We start from the raw sequence: 25,458 nt of genomic DNA, 5'->3' as shown, positions 1-25,458 counted from the left end.
TTTCTGTTTATCTCTTTATTTACATACGAAAAAACAACTACTCAATTCGGCAATGAGCAAGCCGGATTAAATTATTTTATTTGCTGTTTATACGAAAATTATAAAAATTCAGAAAATTTCGGACAAGAACCATATAAAAAAATATGTAAAATTATATATAAAAATTCAGTATAAAATCTAAAAAAATATATACTACAATATTAAATGGCCTTCTTGTGACATGGATCTCTAATTTAATGGTAAAAATGACAAAGCAAATTTTTGGTGAAAAGTAATATATTTCTAGCACAGCTATTGATAATTAATACAGTACTTAATATAAATTCATGATGAAGGTCATAGAAGACATGATTTACATAAATTCATACTTAATATAAATAATATTATACTTTTGGTGTGGCATACTATTTACATTTAATTCCAAATAATATTATAATTAATTTAATGCTGTTGTTAAGTTAAAAAATATACAAACCACAAGAAACGTTCTCTGCGATAAATGTTATTTTAAAATTCAAAATAAATATTAAGTACCCAAACATTTGAAAAATAAATATAAACGATATATTTAATAAAAATAAAGAAAGTGGATTTCATTCTTTTTATTTACACATTTTCAGAAAATATTATGAAACCAATTTTTAAATATATATTTTTTTTTCTTTAATGAAAATATTACTTATTTCTAACTGTTTATTATTTTTTTTTTAATCTCCATTTTATTATGACGATATTTAATAGATTCATCTACTAATAATTTTATATTAGTAGATGAAAGACTCTTACTAAGAATTTACTTTTTCACAAAGTTTCCACTCACAGTTTCAGTCAACGTTTCAGACTGAACGCATTTTTTTGTCTGAAGTATGACGAATTGAGATTGTTAAAAAATTCAGAATATTGAAAATACTTTACCAGAATAATATATATATATGATTAGAATGAATCATTCAACCACATATAGCTATAATTTTATATTAAAAATTAGTTATATAGGAACGATAATACTTAATAGAAGCATTAAAAGTTTTGACTAATGTATACCAACAACCAGAACTTTTATTTTATATTTTCTAAACGATGAATGGAAAAATTTTCAAATCATTTGCAATGTTTGAATGCAATAGAAAATCAATGATTATTTTTCATGAATATAATATTGCTGAAATATACATTTTTGAATTAATATCAATAGTTGAAAGGTGATAACAAAAAAAGTACTTATCATTTTTTAACATCGTACTCTCTCACTCGCAGCACCTTGTTTTTGGACAAGTATTTAAAATAAAATATTTTTGGAAAAACTTGCTTATAATCTATTTTTTTTTTTTTTTTTTTTTGCGATTATATGCTATAGAATTTAAATAAAATATTCCTACATAATAATATCAATCAGTTAAAATTGAGAAGAAAATTAAAATATTCCTTGTAAAATGTATCTATTTTCGCTTTCTACTACTATTGAAAGTTATTAAATAGAAAATAGTTTAATAAAAAATTAGACAAGAAACTTATTTATCCATATTCACATTTTAGAAATAAAATTATATCTATTAATAAATATTTTACTTCCCAAATTTAATTATAGAAGTAGCTGATTTTAAGCAACCTATGTGTTATTTTTATTTCTTTTTAGATATCGGAGAGAAGTGGATAATGCAGAGAAAAAAGGCGGATTGAAGAAAGGTATTTTTGGATTTTAAAGAATAATAATTGTTTTTTCAAGAATAATTCATCCAATTCAAGTTGTTCTCTGAAGATAATTGGATTACAGCACGTATCAAAAATTAAATCAAACGAAAAATTCTTCTGAGCTCAAAGAAAATCTTCCGAATGAACAGATTTCAAAAACTTTGCATCTTCAATGGAAAAATCTGATTTTCAACATTAAGAAAAAAAAATGAGGTTTTGAGTAAAGAAAAAAAACGATAATTTCTTTCAGTCATGACAGTTTAAAAATGGTTTTCATAAGGGTAAGTGATATTAACTGCAATAGTTTTAACGAATAAACTGATTAGAATATTAAAAAAGAAACATTTGTTGAAGCTAAAAGACATACTTTGTTAAAAAACGCATTCATAAATTTAATTACCAAGGAAATAATTAACTAAAGTCGTTTAAGAAAATATTTTTTGCTATAGTGGGAACTCGTGTTTTGTTTAAAGGCAACAAACAATTATCAAATAAAAACTTGAAAATTTACAGAAATACTGAAGTTTATTTTTTTTTTCCATTTTCTTATTTGAATTTTTCTTTCCTGGAAATATTAGTTTTTGAAACTTTAAAATAAGAAACTTTCAAGTTGCAGAGAAAATAAAAATATATCGAAATGATACCAAAATTAATAGAATAATAAAGGAAATTTGCTGACTGTTTTGCTTCTTAATTATTGAAAACTGTATAAAGCTAATTTTTTATTTTTATTTTTTCAAAGCAATGGCTTTCTTAGTTTTTAGATCTTACTTATAATAGAAATGCAATTAAATTTAACAGAAGACTCATTTTTTCATTCATAAAGATTTTTTGAAAGCATTTCTTGATATTACAGATATTTAAAACATTTCTCACTAAAGGTAGTCAGAAGATTTATACAGATTGTAAAATCTGATTGAAAATTTAATTTCCAGTCCAATTAAAGCACATTTTGAATAACGCCTACCAATAAGCAAAGGTTAGATTTCAATGTAAGGATATAAGTCATGTGTTTTCTAGATTGAATTTTAGAAACTTCTTATTTAAAAAAACAAATATCCTAGTTGAATGTTTGCCTTTCAATTAACAATTTTATGAATTATTTTATGATTTTTATTCAGCGAAAGGTTGTAACTCATAAATGAAAAACAATCTTTCTTAAAATGGTTTTGCCAATTTTCGTTATTTGATACCTGAAAAGTGTTTCTACGATTTTATGTATTAAAAACTGTTCTATGCTTTATACTACAGATCCTGAAGTGCATACGATGATATTGTTATTTTATAAGAACAAAATAAATGATTGAAATACGTGAGAACAGTAGAATCGCGGAACAAAAATCATTTATCTGTGAAAAAGGCAATCTATATATATCTGCCTATTGAGGATATTTTTAAAGACAGTAACTACAATTTTTAACAGCACAGACTACAATACAGTAACTACAATACAGAACAAACAATTTTATTTGCTCCTGCTGATCATTAAATAACTGTAAAAGAAAAGTTTCCTTCACTTCGGAAAATAATAAATTTCAAAAATTCTTACAATAAATTTTAATTTGACAAACGAATAAAGATCATAACCTTAATGCATTTGAAATGAAAATGCATTCAATAAAAGAATAATATCCCTACTTCAATAATAATGCATTGCATCTTATACAGAAATGACAATGAATGTATATCAGTATTTTCATGACTTATTAAATGACGGATATTCGTTATTTAGTCTTAAAGTGTGAGTTATGCTACCAATGGAAGAAAATATAAGTTGAATATTTTCGATCAGCTAATTAATTCATATTAACTTGAAGATTTATATTTCACAATGCTACCTGGAAACATAACTCAAGAAATGACTGGAAATATTTCCGAAAAAGTAGACGTTTTCCTCCCTGATCCCGAAATTGGAGTTACTGTGCCAAAAACTGTCGAAGCAGTGATGCATATTATGTACATTACAGTGTCTGTTGCAGCTGTTGGTGGAAACGGAATGGTATGCTACATTGTTCTTGCTTATCAACGCATGAGGACCGTCACAAACTTTTTTATTATTAATTTGGCAGTTGGTGACATACTTATGGCATGCCTCTGCATCCCGTTTGGATTCGTTTCCAATCTCTTGTTACAATACTGGCCATTTGGAGCAGTAATGTGTGTACTAGTGTCCTATGCACAAGTGGTATCAGTCTTCATCAGTGCTTACACTCTTATTGCTATCAGTATAGATAGATATATTGCCATTCTGTACCCATTAAGACCAAGAATGACTAAATTACAGGCCAAACTTATTATTGTTGTAGTATGGGTAGTGGCTCTGATTACACCTCTTCCAACAGCGGTGTTATCCAAACTCGAAATCCATCCAGCATGGGATGGTTTCAATGATACTACAAGAAGATACATTTGTACTGAAGCATGGGAAACTACAGAGCAGAGATACTACTACAGTATGGCACTTATGATACTGCAATACTTTTTCCCACTGATTGTTCTTCTCTACACCTACACTAGAATAGCCATTGTAGTATGGGGGAACAAGCCACCTGGAGAAGCAGAGGATGTGAGGGACCAAAGATTAGCAGCTTCCAAGCGTAAGGTAATAAATAATCTCTTTTTTTTTCATGTTTTAGATAATTTCATACCTTTTAATGGCATAATTTAATTTTTTCATGTTTTAAATAATTTCATGCCTTTTAATGGCAAAGTAAAGAATTGAAAAAATCTTTTAGAATTATTTCAGTTTCTCGTCATTTACTTGAAAGTTGATATTCTGATTTCTCTTTAGTTGTTTCATTTTTGTTTAATGGTTCTAAATCTAAATTTCCATAAATAATCAATTTATTTAATTTCCAGTATTATCTTGTTCATTTACTTTTGCTATACGTAACTGAATTTCACTTAAGTACTCATTATTTTGCGCTACAAAAGTCATTAGTTAAAGAAATCTAAATTGGAAAATTTTGTATCATTAATTCATTATAATTACTATAATATTAATAAGCAATTTAAAGTGATTGGAATTTAAAATAGCCGTTAATATTTATATGTTAATTTTGTCCCTTTAATTTTATAGGTATCAATGCCATCTGTCATTTGAAAAGAAACTTGAATATTTCAACAATTTATAGAATAAGTTTTAAGAATCATAGCAAAATATTAATATGCGTTCAGTTGAAATGTACTGGCTGTCCGCATACAGTTTGGAATGGAAAACAAAAACTATTTTAAGTATTCTTCATATAAAATAATTTTGAAATAATAAAACACTTGTATCTAGCAAAGTGATATTAAATTCATGTATATGATACATAATTTACAATTTTAAATATGTTGTTTAAAGTTAGGTAAATAAAACAAATTACTTGTATATAACCAAAATTTCAGACTACAAGAGGTTCTCATACCTATTTGATTTTAAGTCAGAAATGCTTTTCTTCTAAAAGCGTTTCTTAATAAGACCAAAAAAAAGCTATAAAATATATTAAATGAGATTGGCTTTTGTTTTGATTTTGCTAGACTGATGTACTTAGATGTTATAAGATTTTATTTATAAACACATTTTCTTAAGAATAGTTAGCAGCTCGTGTCCCTATTAATAAGTGTTCATCATTAACAGAGCTTATGGGGGAAACGTTCAATGATGTCTGTTGTCACAGATTAATGTCAAATGACATAATGAAAGAGAATACGGTAAATAATATCGTAATACTAAGAAATGTTTTGAAAAAAGAACTAAATTCTTTGAAAAAGTTTAATTTAGAGAGTCGACGGATAAAACTCTTTTCGATATAGATTATATAAATGCTAATATTCCTTAATTTGTACTTTCAAAGTCAAAGTACTTGTATTTGAAAGAATGCTTTTAATGGATCAAAAGATACTTAGAAATGGCAATTGGATAAAAGAATAATGAAACAAAAACTAAAAAAAGAAAGCAAAAAGCAAACAGGTTAAGCATACGATTGCAAGGAATTAAAGAAGAAAAACAGGTTATTAGACAGTCTTTCATTAATAAGACGCGCATTTTGAATTTTTCAGTTTTGATAAATATTAAATATGAACAATGCGAAAAAACACAATTACAGCTTTCTTTGAACATTGCATATTAAAATTACTCATACAAATTTAGGAGCGGTTCTTATAAAAGCTGTTTTAAAAATTTATGTAGGTAATTAACAATTTTTTACCAAAATATAAATTAACCATAGCAGAATAAAGAGATAAAACAAAAAAAAAATCCGCATTGGGACATGAAAGTGAAATATGAGGAAAAATGCTATTCCTGGGCCATAAATACAACATTTTAATTGTAATTAAGGATGGATAAAAGATAGTGTAGAAGGTTCTAACAGAATTCGCTGTTTTGTTTTTTTTCAGAATCTGGATCTGTTTCTTAATAATGTTATTTCTATATTTGTTTTAAAATTCATACAAAAATTTTTAGCGATAAAAAAAATTAAATCTCTTTCTAATTTCTGACAATTGTATTGAAGCAATCGTTGATGCAAATTTCAAAAAATTATATCTTTAGAAGATTTGCATTTTACTCAGAATTCTTTACTCAGAATTCTTACTCAGAATTCTTTCAAAAGAATTACAATTATTTTATCTATTCCCATACTTAATAGACAAAAATATGTCCAAAATCGTATCCTGGAGAAATTCGAAAATGATTAAAATCTTGCAAAATGATGCGAATAATGTATTTTTGAGAGGAATTCCCTTTGGAAAAAAAAGATGTGAATCGGGTAACTCAAAATTAAAGAAATGTGAATATAATGAATTCTAATAGAGAATACCAATTAAGAGGGAAATTATCAATTTATGACTATACACTTTCTCAGTGCTCATTGGAAGAGTGAGCGCATGAAACAGAAAAATGTTCTTTCATCTGAAAATTTAATTTCTATAACTCATGGTTTTAAATCAAATATATTATAATTTTAAAATTAGTCTGCATCATTCAAATGTCATGATTTTGATTTTTTACTTTTCTTTCAACCTACCCCGTCGATATAATACATCTATATGTTTCTTCAAAGGTTTAGTAAACGCTTTGATAACATAAATTATTTTGTGCGATTATTGCTCAAAGGTATTATATAATTTTGCAAATTATTTTACTGAATTTATCGATGTAAAAGTGAAATTTAAAATTTTAAAACAACCTAGTTTATCAAGATTTATTATTTTTACATTGTTCCTTAGACAGATCAATGTCTGATTATAAGTTGAACTGCATTTAGTCAAGAAATTAGTATTTTCTTAAAGAATTAACTTGTTAAAACAAAAGGCGCCGATTAAATATTCTAGAAATTCCAGATTTTTATGTATTTGATTTTTTAAAAAAATGTCATGTTCAAACTTTTCATTACTTATTGAAAAAAGTTAAATCTTGATATAGAACGAATTAAAAACAAACCTTGATACATACACGGCAAAAACCCAAGATATGAAAATAATTTACTATTTTCTATTTTATTTGTTAGATTTTGGGAATAAAATTAAATGAGATTTATTCATAAAAGTACGTAGTAGAAATCTTTAAACAATTCAAGATAATATGACAAAGTGAAAGATGCTTATGCATTCCATAATTTTTACCCAATTATTTATTTATACATAAATGTCATGGAGGAAATTAGCAAAGTACATGAATATAATTCAGAACAACCTGATTTTTTTTTCGAAAAAGCCATTTAATATTATAAAATTAAAGCTTTATACATTGATGAAGAAACGATTAACTTTGCATTTGTGAAATGCATAGTATCAAAGTAGTTTGAAAAATAATATACTTTAATTTTAAAAATGAATCTATATGTACCATTTATTTCCTCGGTATAAAATGTACCATTTATTTCCTCGGAGAGAAACTTTAAATCAAATTTACTTAATTCATTATTTTCCGTCATTTTTTTGTTATTTTTACAAGACATCTTTAATTATGTTCTTCCATATATTTTGTAATTATTTAATGAGCCGAAATGTTATTTCTAAATTACAAGGTAAAATCTTTTATTTTCTGGTTTTCAAAAGAAAAATTAATTGATTTCGTAAAATAATGTCAACAACATCTTTCTAAATTAATGCATTCAAAGTTCAGAGGGAGGTTTACATCTAAATTAATTATGTATGAAATGATGTCATTAAACAAGAAAGTAACTGCGGAAACAGTAAGAAATGTGTAGTCTTTTAAAGTATTTATTTTTAACATTTATTACCCTTGTCATTCTTAAATATAATTAAAAGAAGAATTTTAAATTTTAGTAGAAACATGATCCTACTTATGAAAAAAAAATCCTAAATCCACGAATGCATTTCTTATAATTTCTAAGGATGCATATTTATGATCTGATGTTAAAGACATGTTTCAAACTTACCATTATTATTTTTTCAAATGTTTATCAGTTCGTCTGAAATATTTTCTTTCATTTCAAGCAGGTTTTATGCTGATTTTCAAATTCCTTTTATTTTTCTATTTCAAAACCTTGCTTTATAAATTCTATTAAAGAATCAATATTATTCTTCTGGGAGTTTTTCCGATTCATTTTTCGTGTCTTCCAGTTTTACTTTAAGAAAAGAAATGGAACTTCATTTAATACATATATTTGAGTTTCATTTCCAGAATTTTTGTATTTTTCTCTTTTTACACTCCAAAGGTTTACATATAAAAATGTACGAAAGGACTTCACTTTTATTAACATTTTTGGAATCCAGTATTATTTTCTTTTCTTTTTCATTAATTCCTTTCTTAATTTATAAGTTGCTATTGGCTTTGAAGTGACTCTGTTTAAATGGCCACATTAAAGTTAGAAGGGCTTTGTTTAACGTTAGTAAACAGAAGTTTGGTGACGCTTAAACATAATAGATATGAAATCTTTTTTTATGTCTTTAATAATCTTTTATAACAAGTGTATTTATTGTTGATATAAATAATGTATTATTAAACTCTAATTCTAAGCCCTACATTACAACTGTTATGAACTTGGAAGTAGTTACATTGCGGAATGAAATCACTATTCAGAAAAAGCACGCTTCGAAAATGGAGGCACAGTATATATTCGCTTGTTCTGAACTGTTAAGATACAATTCATAATATTTCTAGTAGATCTATAATATATTAATAGTAAAATGACTTTTCGCTATATGAAGGGAACACTTACAGCATCAACTAATGCCAAACTAAAAGCTACCGTTTTTAAACATGCCTTTCTTTAAATGCCAACTGTAAAATCATTAAGAACCACCAGTTAAATAAAAACACATTTGCAAGGACAAATATTGAAAACAGAAATATTCTCTAAACTGCGTCGTGCCGAAACACGGAAGAATTAAACACATATCTTCATTAGGTTTTCTTATTATTTAGTCTAACGGGGGGGGGGGCACCACGTAATTGAGGCTGAGAAGCTTTCGGCATGGTGATTGGTTCTTGCCACCTTGGTGGATACACAAAAATGTCTATCTGTTCACATCGGTGAGTCAACGAACTTCCTTAGGGAAGGATTGTACCGTGGCCGGTGATGGCCGTTAGGACTCAACCACAGTTCCCCTCAGTGTTGCTGTTGTAGCGGTCCGTCATTCAGATTTTTCCGTGTGACTTCCGGCGGGTTGGAGTAGCCATTTTGTGGTTGTAGATGTTGATTATTTTACAGCCCATAAAAAAAAAAAAAAAAAAAAAAAAAAATTGGGATGATCAGCTCACTAAATGGCGAAATTGAACAGCACCTCCAGAATCTTTTATCGACAAGTGAGGGGTGTCTATATATCTTACAGTTATTACGCGAAAATATAGTTGCGGAAACTTACAGTTCGAGCTTAACCAGATTCAACTCGAGGAGAAAGTCGGCCATTCTATATTGCGCTATTTCTCTTTTTCTATCCATGCATTGGGAACGAAGAAGAGTGTTATTAACCATAAAACATATCACCCTATTTAAATATAAAGAAAAGAACAAAAGTTGTTGCAAAATGATTTCTAACTGTGGATCTGCTTTGGACATAGAAATAAGTTCATTAATTATGGATAAGGTTATCTCAAAACAACAGTTTAGTGCTCCGTAATGATAATGTTCAAAAACATTTCGCAGTCACAAAGAGTCTCTGATGAATAGATGACAAGAGACTGACTGTAGGATCATCAGCAAAAGGGAAAATAAATCTTGCTCACACTGCTGCTAGTATGTTCTCTTCACCAAGCTAACCGCTCACATTAGGACCTGCCATCAGTGAATATAAATGGCCTATTTGTAGTATAACAACTATCCCTTCCCAACCATCTGCACACGATTTGTATGAAAATTGCCTCCCGTTAATGTCAACAGTTATCGGGATTCATCTGTCGCAATCTACTTTCAAAAATATTTTTATTTTAAAAATAAAAATAAAAATACTTTTATTTTAAAAATAATTTTAATGATGATTATGATATAAATCATATATTAACAATGATCGAAAAGAAAAAAATCTGGTTAAAATATTAAACAGTTGTAATTAAAATTAATACTTTTGTTTCTACAATTTTTTCTCCTTCTTCTTTGTTTCCTTTTAATTTTCTAATAGATTATCGTAATCTAGAATAAGAATGCTTTATTATTTAAATAATTTTAATTTTGGTTTTTAAATTTCAAACAGTTATTAGTGAACTTGAAAGTTTATTTTGAAAATAAGGGGAGTCAAATAAATAAATAACTATGCTATATTCTCAGACTGTAATTTAATAGTGATAATTATAATCAATACATGATTTTCATGTTGCTTTCTTTCTTTTCTTTTGCTAAAATGAAGCAACATTAATTGCTTAAAGTAAAGAAATAAGCTGTACGACAAATCTATTTTAACGTTGAAAATTCATTTCCTCACTTTCTAGTTCGATTTAATTGATGCCATCACAAATTATTCGTAATATAAAAATTTAAACCTAAAAGAAATTTTTCAAAAAGTACTCTGATTTATTTATTAAAAAATAACAATTCTTTTGACAATTTCTATAAAAAGATTCATGGCAATCTTCCCCACAATTGTTAACCCAGGTCTATTTTTTTTCTTTTTTTTCATTCTTCCCAAACGGGAAAAAGGATTGCCTATTATCGTCAGGTTTTTTTTTTCCCCAAACAATGACGATAGTTTGACAGCCACCGTTTGCCTCCTGTCACTCACCGCCAATAAAAATAGAAAACACGCCTTCCATTCTGACATTTCTCTCTTAAAAGTTATCTTCTGAGAAATTTGGCATCTTTGATATGTAATCTTTCGACTCTATACAAACAAAACTGACTTTCCTTCTTCTGTTATTGTGCAGAAAATACTGAGAAAGGTGGAGAAACTTATGTGCGATGTGAGTTAATGTATATTATTTAAAGTCTTTCTTTATCGTTATCGATAAGAAACATTGAATTCTAGCCTGTTTCGTTGCAATTATGAAGTGATGTGTTATTTTTATCTGATGAGCTCTTGGAATATAGTGGAATATACTATAAAAAGAAGAAGAAATTAGATTTGACAAAAAGAACCACTTGATATATTTTCATTATTATTCTTTTAAAAATATCATTCTAAAAGTAATTTCTGAATTGTCTAGTATAGCGAATAAAATTTCGTGGTGAAGATTTAAGGAAAACATATGGTGACAATAATATTTCGAATCAACAAATTATATATTCGAAACTTTGACTATTTGAAAAAAGATATTTGTTTGAACTGCATCTATTAGGTTTTAAAAACATGTTAAATAATTTTACACATAGACAATTGGAGATTTCCAATCTAAATCGATCCTAAACTTAATATTCAGGTATTATTTGTAGAAACATTAATGTTATTTGTTTACTACAAATAATATTTTATATTTAATTAAGTAATCAACTTTTATTTTATTAATGGAAAGTTGAAAGATGATCAAAATTATTTTAAGTGAAGAGAAAATGTGTGGTTATTTTTATTCGAACTCTTACTAAAACCATTCCCTTGAAAAGGGTATAAAGAATAGGAATATAATAGCGAGGCGCTTCTCAACGAACAAGAAATTCCTTTTATATGAATATAAAAGTAACTTATAATCATTCGGTCTCTAATTTATGAATATCTTTATATAAGATCAAAGTGTTTAAACTTAAATTTACAAATTTCTGATTTACATTTTAAAAAATGCATTGTTTGCCATAAAGAAATAAAATGAACAATTGAAGTTGAATCATATAGTTTGATACTTTTATCCATAAAAATTCAACATTTTGCGTAAGCAGAAAATAAACTTCTAAGAATAGAATTTGATACTGAAAATATATCTATTTGAAAGGTTGAGTTCGTTTAAACAAATAGGTTTTATCTAATCTAAAAAATAGGTTCACTCATTATTTTCATTCTATTTCCCTAGCTAAAGTGATTTGTGTTTTATAACTTCTTTTGTTTCTTCCTTCCGTTATTGTAAAATATTTTATTGTTGTATTGTGCTTCAAAATTTTAGAATAAGTAACATAAATGTTCTAAAAAAACATTTATGCTGGATTTTAACAAAATATACTGATATCTTTTTTTACGTCACAAAAATCAAAATTTCAGAATTTTCTTGTTAATATTCACGTGCATAATATTTTAAATAATAATAATTCATGGTATAATTTAAATAATACTAATTTTAATTTGATCTAACATGAAATAAATATAGATTAGAATCGATAATAATTATATGAACAGTTTATTAAATTTTATTATTCTCAATGTCATTAACCATTTTTTTATTGTATGTCCTTTTCTTCACTCTGCTTTTAATATCATTATTTATTTTTAGAGCTAAATAATGGACTTAAATATTGAATAACTAATCCTTATCTGTTAAAAAATTTCGGCATTTAAAATTCTCATAAGCATCTCATAAGCATATAATATGATTTAGCATCTAAAATCATATTATACTCATTTTTGAAACAAATATCAAATTCTGAATTTAATATTATTTATACTTCCATTCTTAATCCTTTTTAAGGTCACGGAATGTATACTTTTCGCAAATTCTTCAATCGTTATATCAAATTACATTGGTTGTCTTAAGTTCTGATAAAAGTTCTAATGTAATGTAAAAATCTAAGTTCTTTATGACAGAAGCTTACATGTTTTGTTCCTTATCTCACACACAAAAAATATTTTACAATTTTTATAGAACATTGGCTTTTATAAATATATTTGGATTTTAATAATGTCTTTTAAATACTGACTTAGTAATTTTCATTGAAATGGTGTTTTAATTTTCAAAATAAATTTTACATTGTGAAATGTTATTTTTAATATATAATCTTATTTACATTTACAGATATTTTAATCATATGTTTTGAGCAATTTAGCCAGAAAATAGCTCTTATGTCATTAAACAACAGCAAAACAACAACCACACAAAAAGGCAAAAAGGGTGTATATTGATTTGTTATTTGATTATTAATTAATCATATTAAATTTATCTAATAAGTTAAATTATTCACTTTTCTTAAGCCAATCAAAATCCTAAAATATTTTAATGTTTAGAAAAAAATGACCTTTTAAAGAGTTAAATTAATAGAAAACACATACACAAAATTTAGTAAAAATAATATCAAAGCTTCTGTTACTTACAAAAAAATTCATTTCAATCCATTATAGTTAATGAAAATAATGAATAGATTTCATCTATCTTCCAACTTTGGATGAACACGATTCCTTCTAATATTGAATCCAATTTTTGAAGGAAAAGTTTCTTCTGAGAGAAGAAGGCCAGACTTATGTTTCGAATCACTAGTTATAAAGAATTCTGGCTTTGAGCATTTCAAGAGATAATATTTCTTTTTTTTTTTTTTTCATTATTCGCCACAATTGCTGCTCAAACTCCATTCGCTCACTCTTGATTCTGCTATTTTGTTCTCGTGTAATAGTTTTTCCCCTTCTTTTTCTTTGTTGAATCCGATTACGTGGTTTCCGATGCGGCTAATGATGGCACAGACATTCTTTGCTTTGAAAAACGAACCCAGAAGCTCTTACAAATAAAGTGATTTCTCCAGTTTCGCGTTTCAGCATACTCGGAATAAGAATCTTAAGTGATTGTGGTTACTTGAAATGCTTCTCAGTAATTATTACACTATTTTCGGATACCAAGAGTAGGTTATCTTCACATTTCAGGATACTCGAAATAACAGAGTTCCGAGTTCCATCCTGTGTTTGGAAAAACCAATCCAGTAACTTTTGCATATAAAATGATTTTCCAGTATCGAGTTTCAGGATAATGGAGTAACAATAATGAGAAGTCATGGTTACTTGGCTTGGTTAATAAATAAAACACTATTTAAATAATATTTGAATCCAAAAAATTAAAAAAATAAATATAGAGATGCTAATATGGTATTTCTACACAGAAAATGACTTTCCAGTTTCGTTTTTCAGAATAATCGGAGTAGCCATCTTCAAAAATCATGGCGTCTAAATCTTCTTAATAATTATTACATATTTAAAATGTATCTGGAATATGTTATAGATGTATGATTTATTATTCTAAGATATAGTGAATCAGCTGAAACTGTTTCAGTAGAAATTCAAATATAATGCTGAGTGAGACATAAACATAATTTCTTATTAACTATAATATTTGTTAAAACTTTTATGGTAAATTAAAGAGGGAAATCCTAAAATTGGATAATCAAATGGTGTATATATTATGGGAATCAAATCTAGAATTTTCCACGTCATTATTCAATAAAAACAAAAATTGATTTTAATTAGATTCATACACTTATTGAATTGATATCAGACTTGGTACTTCAATCCATATTCCTACAATAAAGGCAGAAAATCTACTATCAAATCAGAATGCTAAATGAGCAAAATATTTAAAATACAATTTCTCCAAACGTTTACAATATGAAATTAATGGTCATGGTTACATGCTCAAGCACATTAATTTGCCTTAAATATTTTCAATATAAATGCTTTTTATACTGCTCGGTTTAGAAATAAATAGTAAGAAATCTTGTGCTTGAATATGTAACCATGACCACTAATTTCATATTGTAAACGTTTGGGGAAATTAGTGGTCATGACTACATATTCAAGCACATTAATTCACCTTAAATATTTTTAATATACATACTTTTTATACTGCTCGGTTTATAAATAAATAGTAAGACATTTTTGTTTTTAAATCTTTGAAGAATGTAAGTAAAAGATCATATTTATATCAGGAGCTGTATTATTCCATAGATAATTATTAAAAAAAATTAATACTGTCAAAATGTCGTCAAACATTAGCTTCGTGGGAATCTATTTCCTTTTCATCCTCTCTTATAACTTTATGATAACTTTTTATTCATAAGCCTAAAACTGCGTAAGTATCATTCATAAAAAATAGAATATACTCTAAAGATTAAAAATGCTCCTATTGGTTTTACATTTTTTAAGTTCATGAAGCATTTAAATGTACAAAAATCATCATTTTTAACGTCTGCTGATAGAATAATAGAATTGGAAATTGAAATAAATGTTTGCCATTCACATTGCATTTCCATCTTGGCTTCTGTTTAATTCATTTCTTTACTGAAGTAATGTTAAAATTCAAGATGGAATTTTTTTGAAACAGTAACTTAAATTCTTAAGAAAATTAAAATTTTGTACGAAAGTAAATTAATATATTTCAGAAATAATCAAGAAAAAGTTTCTAAGAAAGAATTTTATTTTCTCGAACGAACAATATTGCCCGTTTTAAAATATTTCTTAACATATACTATTTGTAGCAACAACAAATACATATTTCCTTCAAATTGCCATATCATTAGGATAAACACATTTATTTAACTACCTTAAATAATTTCAAAATAAATACTTTTTATTTTGCTCGGTTTAGAAATAAACAGTAAGAAATCCTGTTTTAAAATCTTTGAAGAAAAGGAGGCTTTTGTAAAAAATCCTGTTATTTTCCTTTTATAAAAGATTTCAAGAATGCTACATGTTTTCTACTTCTGATTTCGAATAAAAACATTTTTATACTCAAAAGAATACTTACAAACGAAATCTTCCTCATCATGCTAACAGACATCCTTTGAGGGCCGAAAAGAGAATAACAAAGGAGAAATTGGAATAATAGCTACGAAGTTTTTATGATTTTTTTCACTTCAAGGATATTCTGTAGTTATAAACTTGGTACGCATATCAGAATTTGGGATTTCTTTAATTTCGCAGAACTTAGTATTCATTATTATTTTAAACTTAGTATTTATTGTAATTTTATTTATTTACTTAGTATTTATTTGACATTTTGTAGGCGTGTATTCTCGCTGACAATAAGCTTGCTTTCTTAATATTTTCAAAACAATTATCACTTAGTCGTTTATCCTAATTGAATTATGAAGAACTATACAAGTAGACTACCCGTGCAGTAAATATGAAAATAATTAATTATATGTGTGCATTTATAATAATATATTAATATTTGTTCTCGCGAATTATGAATTAAGGATTAAAAAGAAGACAATAATTTAATTAAACAGTTCAACTATTTAGTACACTAACAAAAGCTTGTTTTTAAAAACCGCTTATGTTAAATTTATTTTATATAAAAAACGCACAATCAAATCGATGTTTTTCTTTCAAATGAAGCGCTTTATTCTCTATACTTAAAATACTTTCTAGCCAAACAAATATTTTGTAACGAAAGAACCCTTTTAAAACCACTTTTCTCTGGATGAGAGATGAGACGCTCAGTTCATTACACAGCTACCACACATAATCCCACCTGTTGCCTTAAGCTTCACATAATCTCTTTGGTGGTATGATTCACTATGCAGATTTGACACCCGAGGATTCCGGAAGTATTCAGAGCCTTTCTTGTAAGAGGAGAATTCGCAAACCCTGTAAAGGAAAAGGCTAAAATTCGGAACGAGATGAGATAACTTTGAAATCTTAGAGTAATCCTGTTACCCATTTCTGGAAAATGGAAATATGATAAGTTCTAATCCTTTTTCACAGTCTTTAAAAGCTAGGAGATGATGGATTTAATAAGGCACCTACGCAGGGCTCTGTATAAATGTGCTGTTTACGCTTTAGGTCCTCGAAATGAGGTTTCATTGGATATTCGTAATGGCATTCTAATATATATTTTTATACTTTCTTTCTGTCAAAGGATTTCCGGAAACATAAAAACAGTTTACGTTGCTATAGTATAAAAGTTCTATTAATCTTTTCAGTGTTATGATAAAGCTCTTCATTACAAACTGAATAGAATTTCTTAAATAAAAGCAGAGTTAAGATATTAGAAGCCAATAAAATAAAAGCTGCCCTTAATAGACTAACTTTTAATAATTAACTTTAAATCTTTTTAAATAACCAATAAATTTTTCAATAGCATATTTAACTGGTATGAATATGTTTTCTTGAATTTTAGGAAATGTTTCACATATGTAGTTAGTAATGTTTTTAAAAGCGAATATACATCAATAAAATCTTTGTTACTAATTACTAATATAAATTCAAAATTATTATTATCATATATATTATTTTTAAAAATATATTTATTGCACTACAACAACACACCATATTTTACTAGAAACCAAGTTTGTCCACTTCTAACCTTTTCAATAACCATTGCCTATTTTTTTTAATTACATCTTTATTACATTTCATTTACCAAAAGAATTTTTCTATACATAATTAATCCAAAGTATTACTGACCTATTAGTATGGCGTTCTATATGAAGTCAAAAGAAAAGTACGTATTATAATAAAATGTCAATATTTCTTTTTTTAATAAATATTTTTCAGTCCTTTTCTGTACTAAGCAATATAGTTAGTATTTACTATTTTTAAATGTCAAGAAATATTTGATTGGTGTTAATGAGTGAGAATTTTGATCTTCGATAAATTCAGTTTAATGATAATATTATCATTAACACAGAATGAGAGCATGCAAGATAGAAATTTAAAAAAAAAATCATTTTATTTATTTTTCGGTTGCTGATTTCAATTGAGTCAGCAACGTTCCAAATAATGTACAATATTTCCCAACAGGTGTACAATATTCAGCAATAGCATAACGTTTTCTTTTTATTAATAATTAATAGCTACAAAATAAAATTTTAATAGAATAGTATTTTGTCATAAGGAATAGCCAATTGATTAAATGACATGTCAGTGTCTTCAAAATATATCTTCCACAACTGAATGAAAAAAAAAAAAATCTCGAATATTCAACAAAGTTCTTTTTGTTACAGTGCTGAGATTTTGTTATTTATAAACTTATCTTACTTATATTAACGTCCCGTTTTAAAACAACACCGGAGCTATTTTGGGACGGACCCTGTAATTTTGAACCGCGGTCAGAGGACGAGAACAACACCTGAGCAGGCACCCCCCTCTCCACACTCCGCCAAGCCACACGAGCAGCAAGACGGTTGTCCAGGATGTTTAAGAGCACCAGACACGCTTACACGTTGGTTCTACGGTGGATTCGGATCTCGAACCTGAAGCCCTCCGGTTCCGAAGCTGAGACCTTACCACCAGGCCACCGCGGTCCTTTTGTTATTTATAAATAAACCACTTCCGTAGTCCAAAATGTAAAAACTCTATAATAGAAGAATGTATTCAATACAAGTAAAAATGCTTTTTCTTCAAAACGTATACTACAAAAAAAATTTTTAAATGACCGTAAATGCAGAATTTTTTTTTTTTTTTTTTTTTGTACTACACTGGGTATTAAATTTGTTTAATGAGTTTATTGAATTTATTCTTTAAAAACATTTGGTGGAAAGTAAAATCTGGACAGCGGCATTTATTAGAAAACATTTTAAACCTTAGCAAAATTTTAAAATAAAATTTGACGTACGAAAAGGTTTATATATCAGGAGGGAAAAGTACATTTGAACCACTAATTTAAACATCTTTGTTTTAGGAATTTTTCCACTCGCTGCATTTCGTTTGCAATAATTTTTGAGATACACTGTTTACAAAAGAAATACAAAAAATATCTATTTAAAACTATCATCGTGATGAATAAAACATTTAATATTTTAAGAATTTTTCAAAGCATTAGTTTGTAATAATCCGATAAATCTAATATTTATTTTGTTTATTCGCACGAAAATCATTAAAATAACATTATTATTGACATTATTCGATACTTTAATGCAATTGGTATATAAATGTATATATTGACATATAAATGTTTTTTTTTAAAATAACTATGGATAAATGCAAAAATTAAGAAAAAAATGCACGAAAATAAAAATTATGCCCATAATAATGCATTTACTGAGAATTAACAATAAAAAAATATTTTTGAAAGGGGATTGTATTATAACATAGTCCTAAGGTATTCAGATAAAGATTAAGTATTCAGATTTTGATTAAGTTTTTAACAATTTTTCAAATGTTGAACATTCCTAAGTAAGCACATATATCCAGAATGAAACAATCCAGAAAATTCAGAACTCTTGGTAAATAAAATCTGTAAAAATGATTTTACAGAATTCAAGCCTACTTTGTAGCTTACAAATGATACCAAGCTTGTAAACATCATCATGATAAAATTAGTGAACAAAAGATTTGGATAACTTTTTATATACAAATTTCCATTTATTTACTTTAAGTTTCTTTTAAAAAATGTAAAAAAAGAAACTGTACATTAATTATTAAAATGGAATTTCTCAACATTTTAAAATATCCATATAATTTTTAATAATTTATGACCTACTTGAAGATTACATATCCTTAGAGTTCTAGGTTCCGAAAGCAAAATGTTCGGTGTTTTGTAACTACGTTAGTAAAAAATACCCAGCTGCTCAATACTCAGACGATCTCTATGAACGTTAAACGGTGTACTAATGAATTAATTATGTACGAAAATAAGCTTCATTTTCTATGAATAGCAAAACTAGCAGAAAAATATATTATTTATCATAATGATCAATGCTGTCAAATTGTGTGAACTCTTATTTGTGTTGTCTATAGTTTCAAAGACAATACAGACACAACGCAAAAGGCACACGTTAATAGATAAAAAAAATATTCAAATGTAATAATTTTACTATTTTTTTAGTAGTTATTTAAGGTTTTATGTTTTTTTAAAGTTATGCTTAAAATAGTTTCAAATGATACTGTGTTTTAAGAGAATTTTTTTTTATTTTTATTTAAAGAATAATTTCCGATCACTCAAAATTTATGAAAAATGCAATATTTTAACAATATTCGTAAATTTTAAACAACCAAATTCATCACAAACAGGTTATATAAATGAAGTCTTTAATACGTTTGCTAGCATATTTATAATTTTTTCCCGCTATTTATTGTTTTAAGCTTGTTAAAACGATCTTATAAACCATGCCTTCATAGTCTGATAAATCCCCAAATCTGAAATTCTTTGTTGATTTACATTAAATGAATATTAGATACATCATCTTAGCCAAGTTTCAGGCCAACATAAACTGAAGCCAAGGCCAACATAAACTGAACTGTCACAGTGACTCAATTTTTTCTGTAACAAAAATAATATCAAGAATTATTATTTTTACAATTTAAGTATTATTTTTACAATGACTGTCTATTCTTTTGACTGTTTTATAAATTCCTTCTATAGTGGCTCATTGCTCTCCTAATTTTTTTATGCATCAACAACTTTGAAGTATTTATTTGCGTTGCTAAACTGTAGTCTTGAAGCACATTAAAATAGAGCTGTAGAGTCCGATAATCCATAGTAATAGCAATTTAATGCTGTATCTTCTAGCTTTATTCTCAACTGCCACGGAAACTTCTTTTCAGATAAGGTTTGCTTGTATTCACCGTCAATTCCCACGTCGGCTGCATAATTTAGTAGTGTTCCAACTCAAGGATTAGGTTTGTCTCTAAGGCCTAATATGTGTTTAGAAACTTTTCTCTTTAAAGTGTAGTTTTATCTCTAAAATCTGATTTTCAACTTAGATGTCTTCTTTGTATGTAAAACACCATTTTTTCTTAATTCTTTCTGTTTCTGAAGGTTGATAAATCTTTGCTCTACTGTGGAATCCCGTTAGGATTATGATACATATAATTTATATGAACTGAAAATTAGCAAAAATCTGGGGGACAAATTATTTCAAAAACTTGAGATAATTCGACAAAAGTTACACCATGTCTGTTAATGTCTGGAGTCTCGAGATATCCTAAAACCGTTAAAATTTCTTTTTTAACATAAGTTTTTCATTGAGAAGTGCAATATGTTGGTAGACAGTAAAGTGTAGTTTATATTCACTAATTAATAGTACGAGTTAATTTTCTTATTAAAACAGTTTACTCAAACTGTGTGGTAAATATTTAAGAGTTAACACATTGAAGAGAAGAGAGTGAAGAGATTATAAAAATTCTTTACATCCCATAAGCCATATTCTTGTATTACTAATATTCAAAGCATTCTAATGCTTATATATTTGTTTCTTTAAAAAATTTTAAAGCCTTAATTAAAAAATATAACACTGTTATTTACGATTGAAATTAAATCATTCAGAATTGTATCTGTAATATAAACACTAATTTATCATCGTCAGATGAATCATCTGGAAAGAGTAAGATGAATCAAAAATTAATGTTTGTAATCGAAAAGTAAATAATAATAATTATAAATGCTTCTATGAAACATAAATTAAAATGAAATAAAATTTTAAAATTATGCGAGTGTTTTTAAGAAAGCAATTGTTTGAATGCTTATACATATGACACGTATTTCCCGTAACAGCTTGAAGTTATGTCTAGTTTATACGGAAATAGCTTTTTGTATTTTTTTTTATTTCAGGCTATAATACATCTTAATAAGATTTGAAGTTTGTCTTAGATTTTTTTATGATCTTGCATACTTTCAATGTTATATGAATAGTTAATATGTTTTTGACTTTAAGGACTTACAATTACTTTTATTGTCTTTAGATTTTACACAGACATTCAGCATTTTCTGGAAGCTTTATTAGGAAAAACATATTAAGTTTAAATATTTTTTTTTCTAAATTTTTAATTGCATTTTTTGTCTTAAAAAACAAGGATAATCATTTCGTGAATAAATTTCTACCGAAATCCATTAAAATATTCAAGAAACACATTTTATCAAATGAAAGTAAGTAAAAGTTAAACAGAAGTGTATCTTATGCAAGTCTTTGAATAAAGAAAATCAGAAACATTATGACAAAAAAAGCAGCGAATATCAAAATTTAATCTGTGTTTTAAATTCAAATAGTAGCTTTCAATCATTAAATCGTTAAAAATCATAAAATACAAAAGAAATCAGAAATTTAAATTATTTTTTATGCGTATACTGAATCTTTTTCAATAGCATCTTCATACTTAATTTAATTGTCACTTATCATAAACGTTTGAGCTTTTTAAGTTTTATAATAAAGGTAATAAATTTGAATGAAGCATGAAATCAATTCTAATTTATTGCAGAATTTTTTTCGATCAACAAAAAATTTATCGTTTGTTATTAAAAAATTTATAAAATTGTATTTATTTGTTCAATGTAATTTTACCAATCCTATTTTTTGTAATTCCTATTTTAATAGCAGTCTAATTATATCAATCTCCTTTCTAAAATTTAGAGTATAAAAACACACCCCAACCAGTGATTAAATCACTAAATTCATTCCATAACCTGGATAAATTTAAAAAGGGTCAAAATATTAGGATTAAAAATTTTAATAAACTCATATTTTTATAAACAGGATTTTAATAATTAGTTATCTTGCAGAGATCCCAAAAAATATTCAAAAATTTATACCAATATTTTTTCTTTCAGATGGTCAAAATGATGATAACAGTCGTAACCGTCTTCAGCCTCTGTTGGTTACCTCTCAATATTCTGATTGTCGTCGGAGACCAAAACGAAAAGATATGGCAGTATGAAAACATCGTTTATGTATGGTTTGTATGCCATTGGCTTGCCATGAGTCACGCCTCCTACAACCCCATTATCTACTGCTGGATGAATTCCAAGTTCAGGGATGGCTTCTTTCAGATCTGCAGAAACATCGCCTGCACACGCTTCAGGAACAGATATTTAGAAGAAAATACTCTTCATCGTTGCAACACTTATTCCACATACACAAGTGTCAGGAATCTCAGTGTCCACGGCTCATCACCAAGGTCTTTGCACAGCAATGGTAAATGTATGCTGGCTCCTAGCCCAACTCCATCAACAAGGTTGACCGTGCAGCATGTTTGTCGGTATGATGGTTGTATGACGGATGATGAGATGGTGAGTGACTCACAAGTGTAATTCCAAATCATCAAAAGTATGATACAATGATGAGATTTTGAGCTAACAATTTGCAGTGATTCACCAATTAAGCATGACAGATCCAAATCATAATGTCTTCTTATTTAAAGTATGCATGCATGACAATGGTAAATATATGCTGGCTCCCAGCCCAACTCCATCAACAAAGCTGATAACACAGCACGTTTGTCGGTATGATGGTTGTATGATGGGTGATGAGATGGTGAGTGATTTACATATATAATTAATACTCATCAGAAGTATGAAACAATGATGCGAATTTAATGTGCAATGATTCCCTAACTAAGCATGAGAGATGAAAATCATAATGTCTTCTTATTATGCATGCATGACAAGCTAAGATTTTCATTAACATACAGTGCATGTTTATTTGATTTTTGTTCATTCATATAATATTTTTCTATCTCGAAACTTGCACATTACTTTCATGAAACGAGAAAACAGCTGAAATTATATTTCAGCAAACGTATTTTCATAAATCATTGTATGAATCGATAACTCAATTCCATCATATGAATATTTACTTTCATTTTCATCAATTCATTAATAATGTAGCATGTATAAATTTTATTGTATCTGACATCCACATGTGTAATTAATTTAGAAATTTTGAATTGAGATTTTCCTATTTGTTTCTGTCATCAAATGGAATTTCACAAAATTAAACTGATATCTTAATTATTTAACTTATTTGAAATGGAGAACCAATAAGAAACTTGTATATATTGTATTCATCAATTAACAAGCGATGCCTGTAAAAGGAATGTACATAAAAATGATCAAAATTTCAAATTAATTCAGTGTATTATATTGCTTTCTACAGACTCTGCCTGGTTTACTGCCAGAAGATATCTTCCAACATTTTCTTTCTTCGACAGTATTATCATTAACTAAAATAATAATTTAGATTAATTTAAGGCAAATTATAGAAACTTATGCAATTTTGCTAACTGAAGTGTAAAATTAGAATGGTTTATCCCAATAACATGCACTGAACTATTGCATTTTTTTTAACAAAAAAAATCGTTTATTACATTAAAAGAGGGCCATTGGAATCTTCTTAACATGAACAAAAATAAAAGAATATATACTCCATAAATAGACATCACTAATTCGAACGCTGGCAATTGTTTGCATTCCTTATGATTGGAGCAATCTTTGAGCTGTTAAAAGATATTTTTTAACAAAATATTAAATGTACAAGCATGTTTGTTTCGTAATTATCGTGCTTAATATTAATGTATTTGTAGTAAAAATAATAATGGATTTCTTACACGATCAATCTGAATCATCAGATTAATATTTTAATCTTTTAATGTTTTCCCTAAATACTAACACAATCTATTATAATGTTAAATCGAATCAAAAGTTTGTTGTAAGAACTCAATGTATTATGACATATATATCTATAAATCATCAACCGTTATGCATTTATATTTGCATGTGATATTTTCTAAGATGATGAGAGTGAAATTTGTATAAATTAAATGAAATAAAGCACAAATTTGGTTGAATAAAGTGTTTTTAGAATAACAAAGCATGTGTAATTATATATTTCTGAAGATAAACATACTTTTGAAATGCGTCTTAATATGTTTGGTAGATAACGCTTAATAATTTAATTTCTTTGATGTAATGGATCTCAAGAAATATTCGTTTATCATATATATGCTAACTGTGTATACTATTCAACTTGGGAGGACTATCTTCTTGAGTAATATATGTCTAATAGTATGTAATAAATAACCAGCATGAAAGAAATATCTTTCAGCATGAATAAATTCATTATGTAGTATTTCTACTATTAATTTTAATGGTCATTAAATTAATATTCTTTCTTTCAAAAAAAGACACAAATATAATAACAATGGGAGAAGTGGCATGAAAACCTCATCAAAGGAACTATGGATATATATTAATTCGAGATATAGATATTTCTTTTAAAAAGCAACAAAAGAAATAACAGTAAAAATCATATATTTCTGCAAAGTTAAGGGGTTTTCAATGTTTTATTTCGATACGAGGTATATATATATTTTTAAATTTAAATGCAATTTCATGAAGAAGCTATACTTAATTTTAATCCCACATATGATTGGTCATGTGCCAAAACTTTTTAATTCATGTTGTTTAGAATATCCGAACTGTATTATGGTACATTTTCTCTATTGTAGTATATATTTGTATATCTACTTTGTGTATGTGAATTATTTCAATAAATATATGAAACGTATTGATCCTGTACAATGTACTTGCATGCACTTTTAATGTACTGTTCATTACAGGCATGAAACATTCTTGCTTTTGTGTAATGAACATTCTTACAGATCATAATCACTGTGTATATGTTTTATTTATATTTTAGTTCTTATGTGTATTACTGCAATATTTTGTGAAAATAAATGTTGACTTTAACCTGAAATTTCTTTTGAAAAATTCATTTTTCTGTGTCTTTTAGTTTATACAATTTATATGCATCCTACAAATGTAATATT

The 25,458-nt window shown here is 27.0% G+C and overlaps 1 protein-coding gene across 1 annotated transcript; it reads left to right on the top strand.

Annotated features, from left to right (window-relative positions):
* Positions 1-3,482: 3,482 nt before the first annotated feature.
* On the top strand, positions 3,483-23,507 carry LOC129971448 (RYamide receptor-like). Its single transcript, XM_056085223.1, has 2 exons — positions 3,483-4,294; positions 22,463-23,507. Exons 1-2 carry the CDS (start codon positions 3,524-3,526, stop codon positions 22,940-22,942), a joined length of 1,251 nt encoding a protein of 416 aa, XP_055941198.1. The 5' UTR covers positions 3,483-3,523; the 3' UTR covers positions 22,943-23,507.
* Positions 23,508-25,458: the final 1,951 nt, after the last annotated feature.

The sequence above is a fragment of the Argiope bruennichi genome, chromosome 1 (assembly GCF_947563725.1).
Source record: "Argiope bruennichi chromosome 1, qqArgBrue1.1, whole genome shotgun sequence".
Classification (NCBI taxonomy): Eukaryota; Metazoa; Arthropoda; class Arachnida; order Araneae; family Araneidae; genus Argiope; species Argiope bruennichi.
The sequence above is the reverse complement of the archived record's forward strand: the minus strand, read 5'-3'. Positions and strand labels throughout refer to the sequence as shown.

Excerpts from the sequence above, each read along its gene's own strand:
- LOC129971448 (XM_056085223.1), top strand. The coding sequence starts at position 3,524 with ATGCTACCTGGAAACATAACTCAAGAAATGACTGGAAATATTTCCGAA. Across the intron at positions 4,295-22,462 it reads TAGCAGCTTCCAAGCGTAAG|ATGGTCAAAATGATGATAAC; the intron begins GTAATAAATAAT and ends TTTTTCTTTCAG.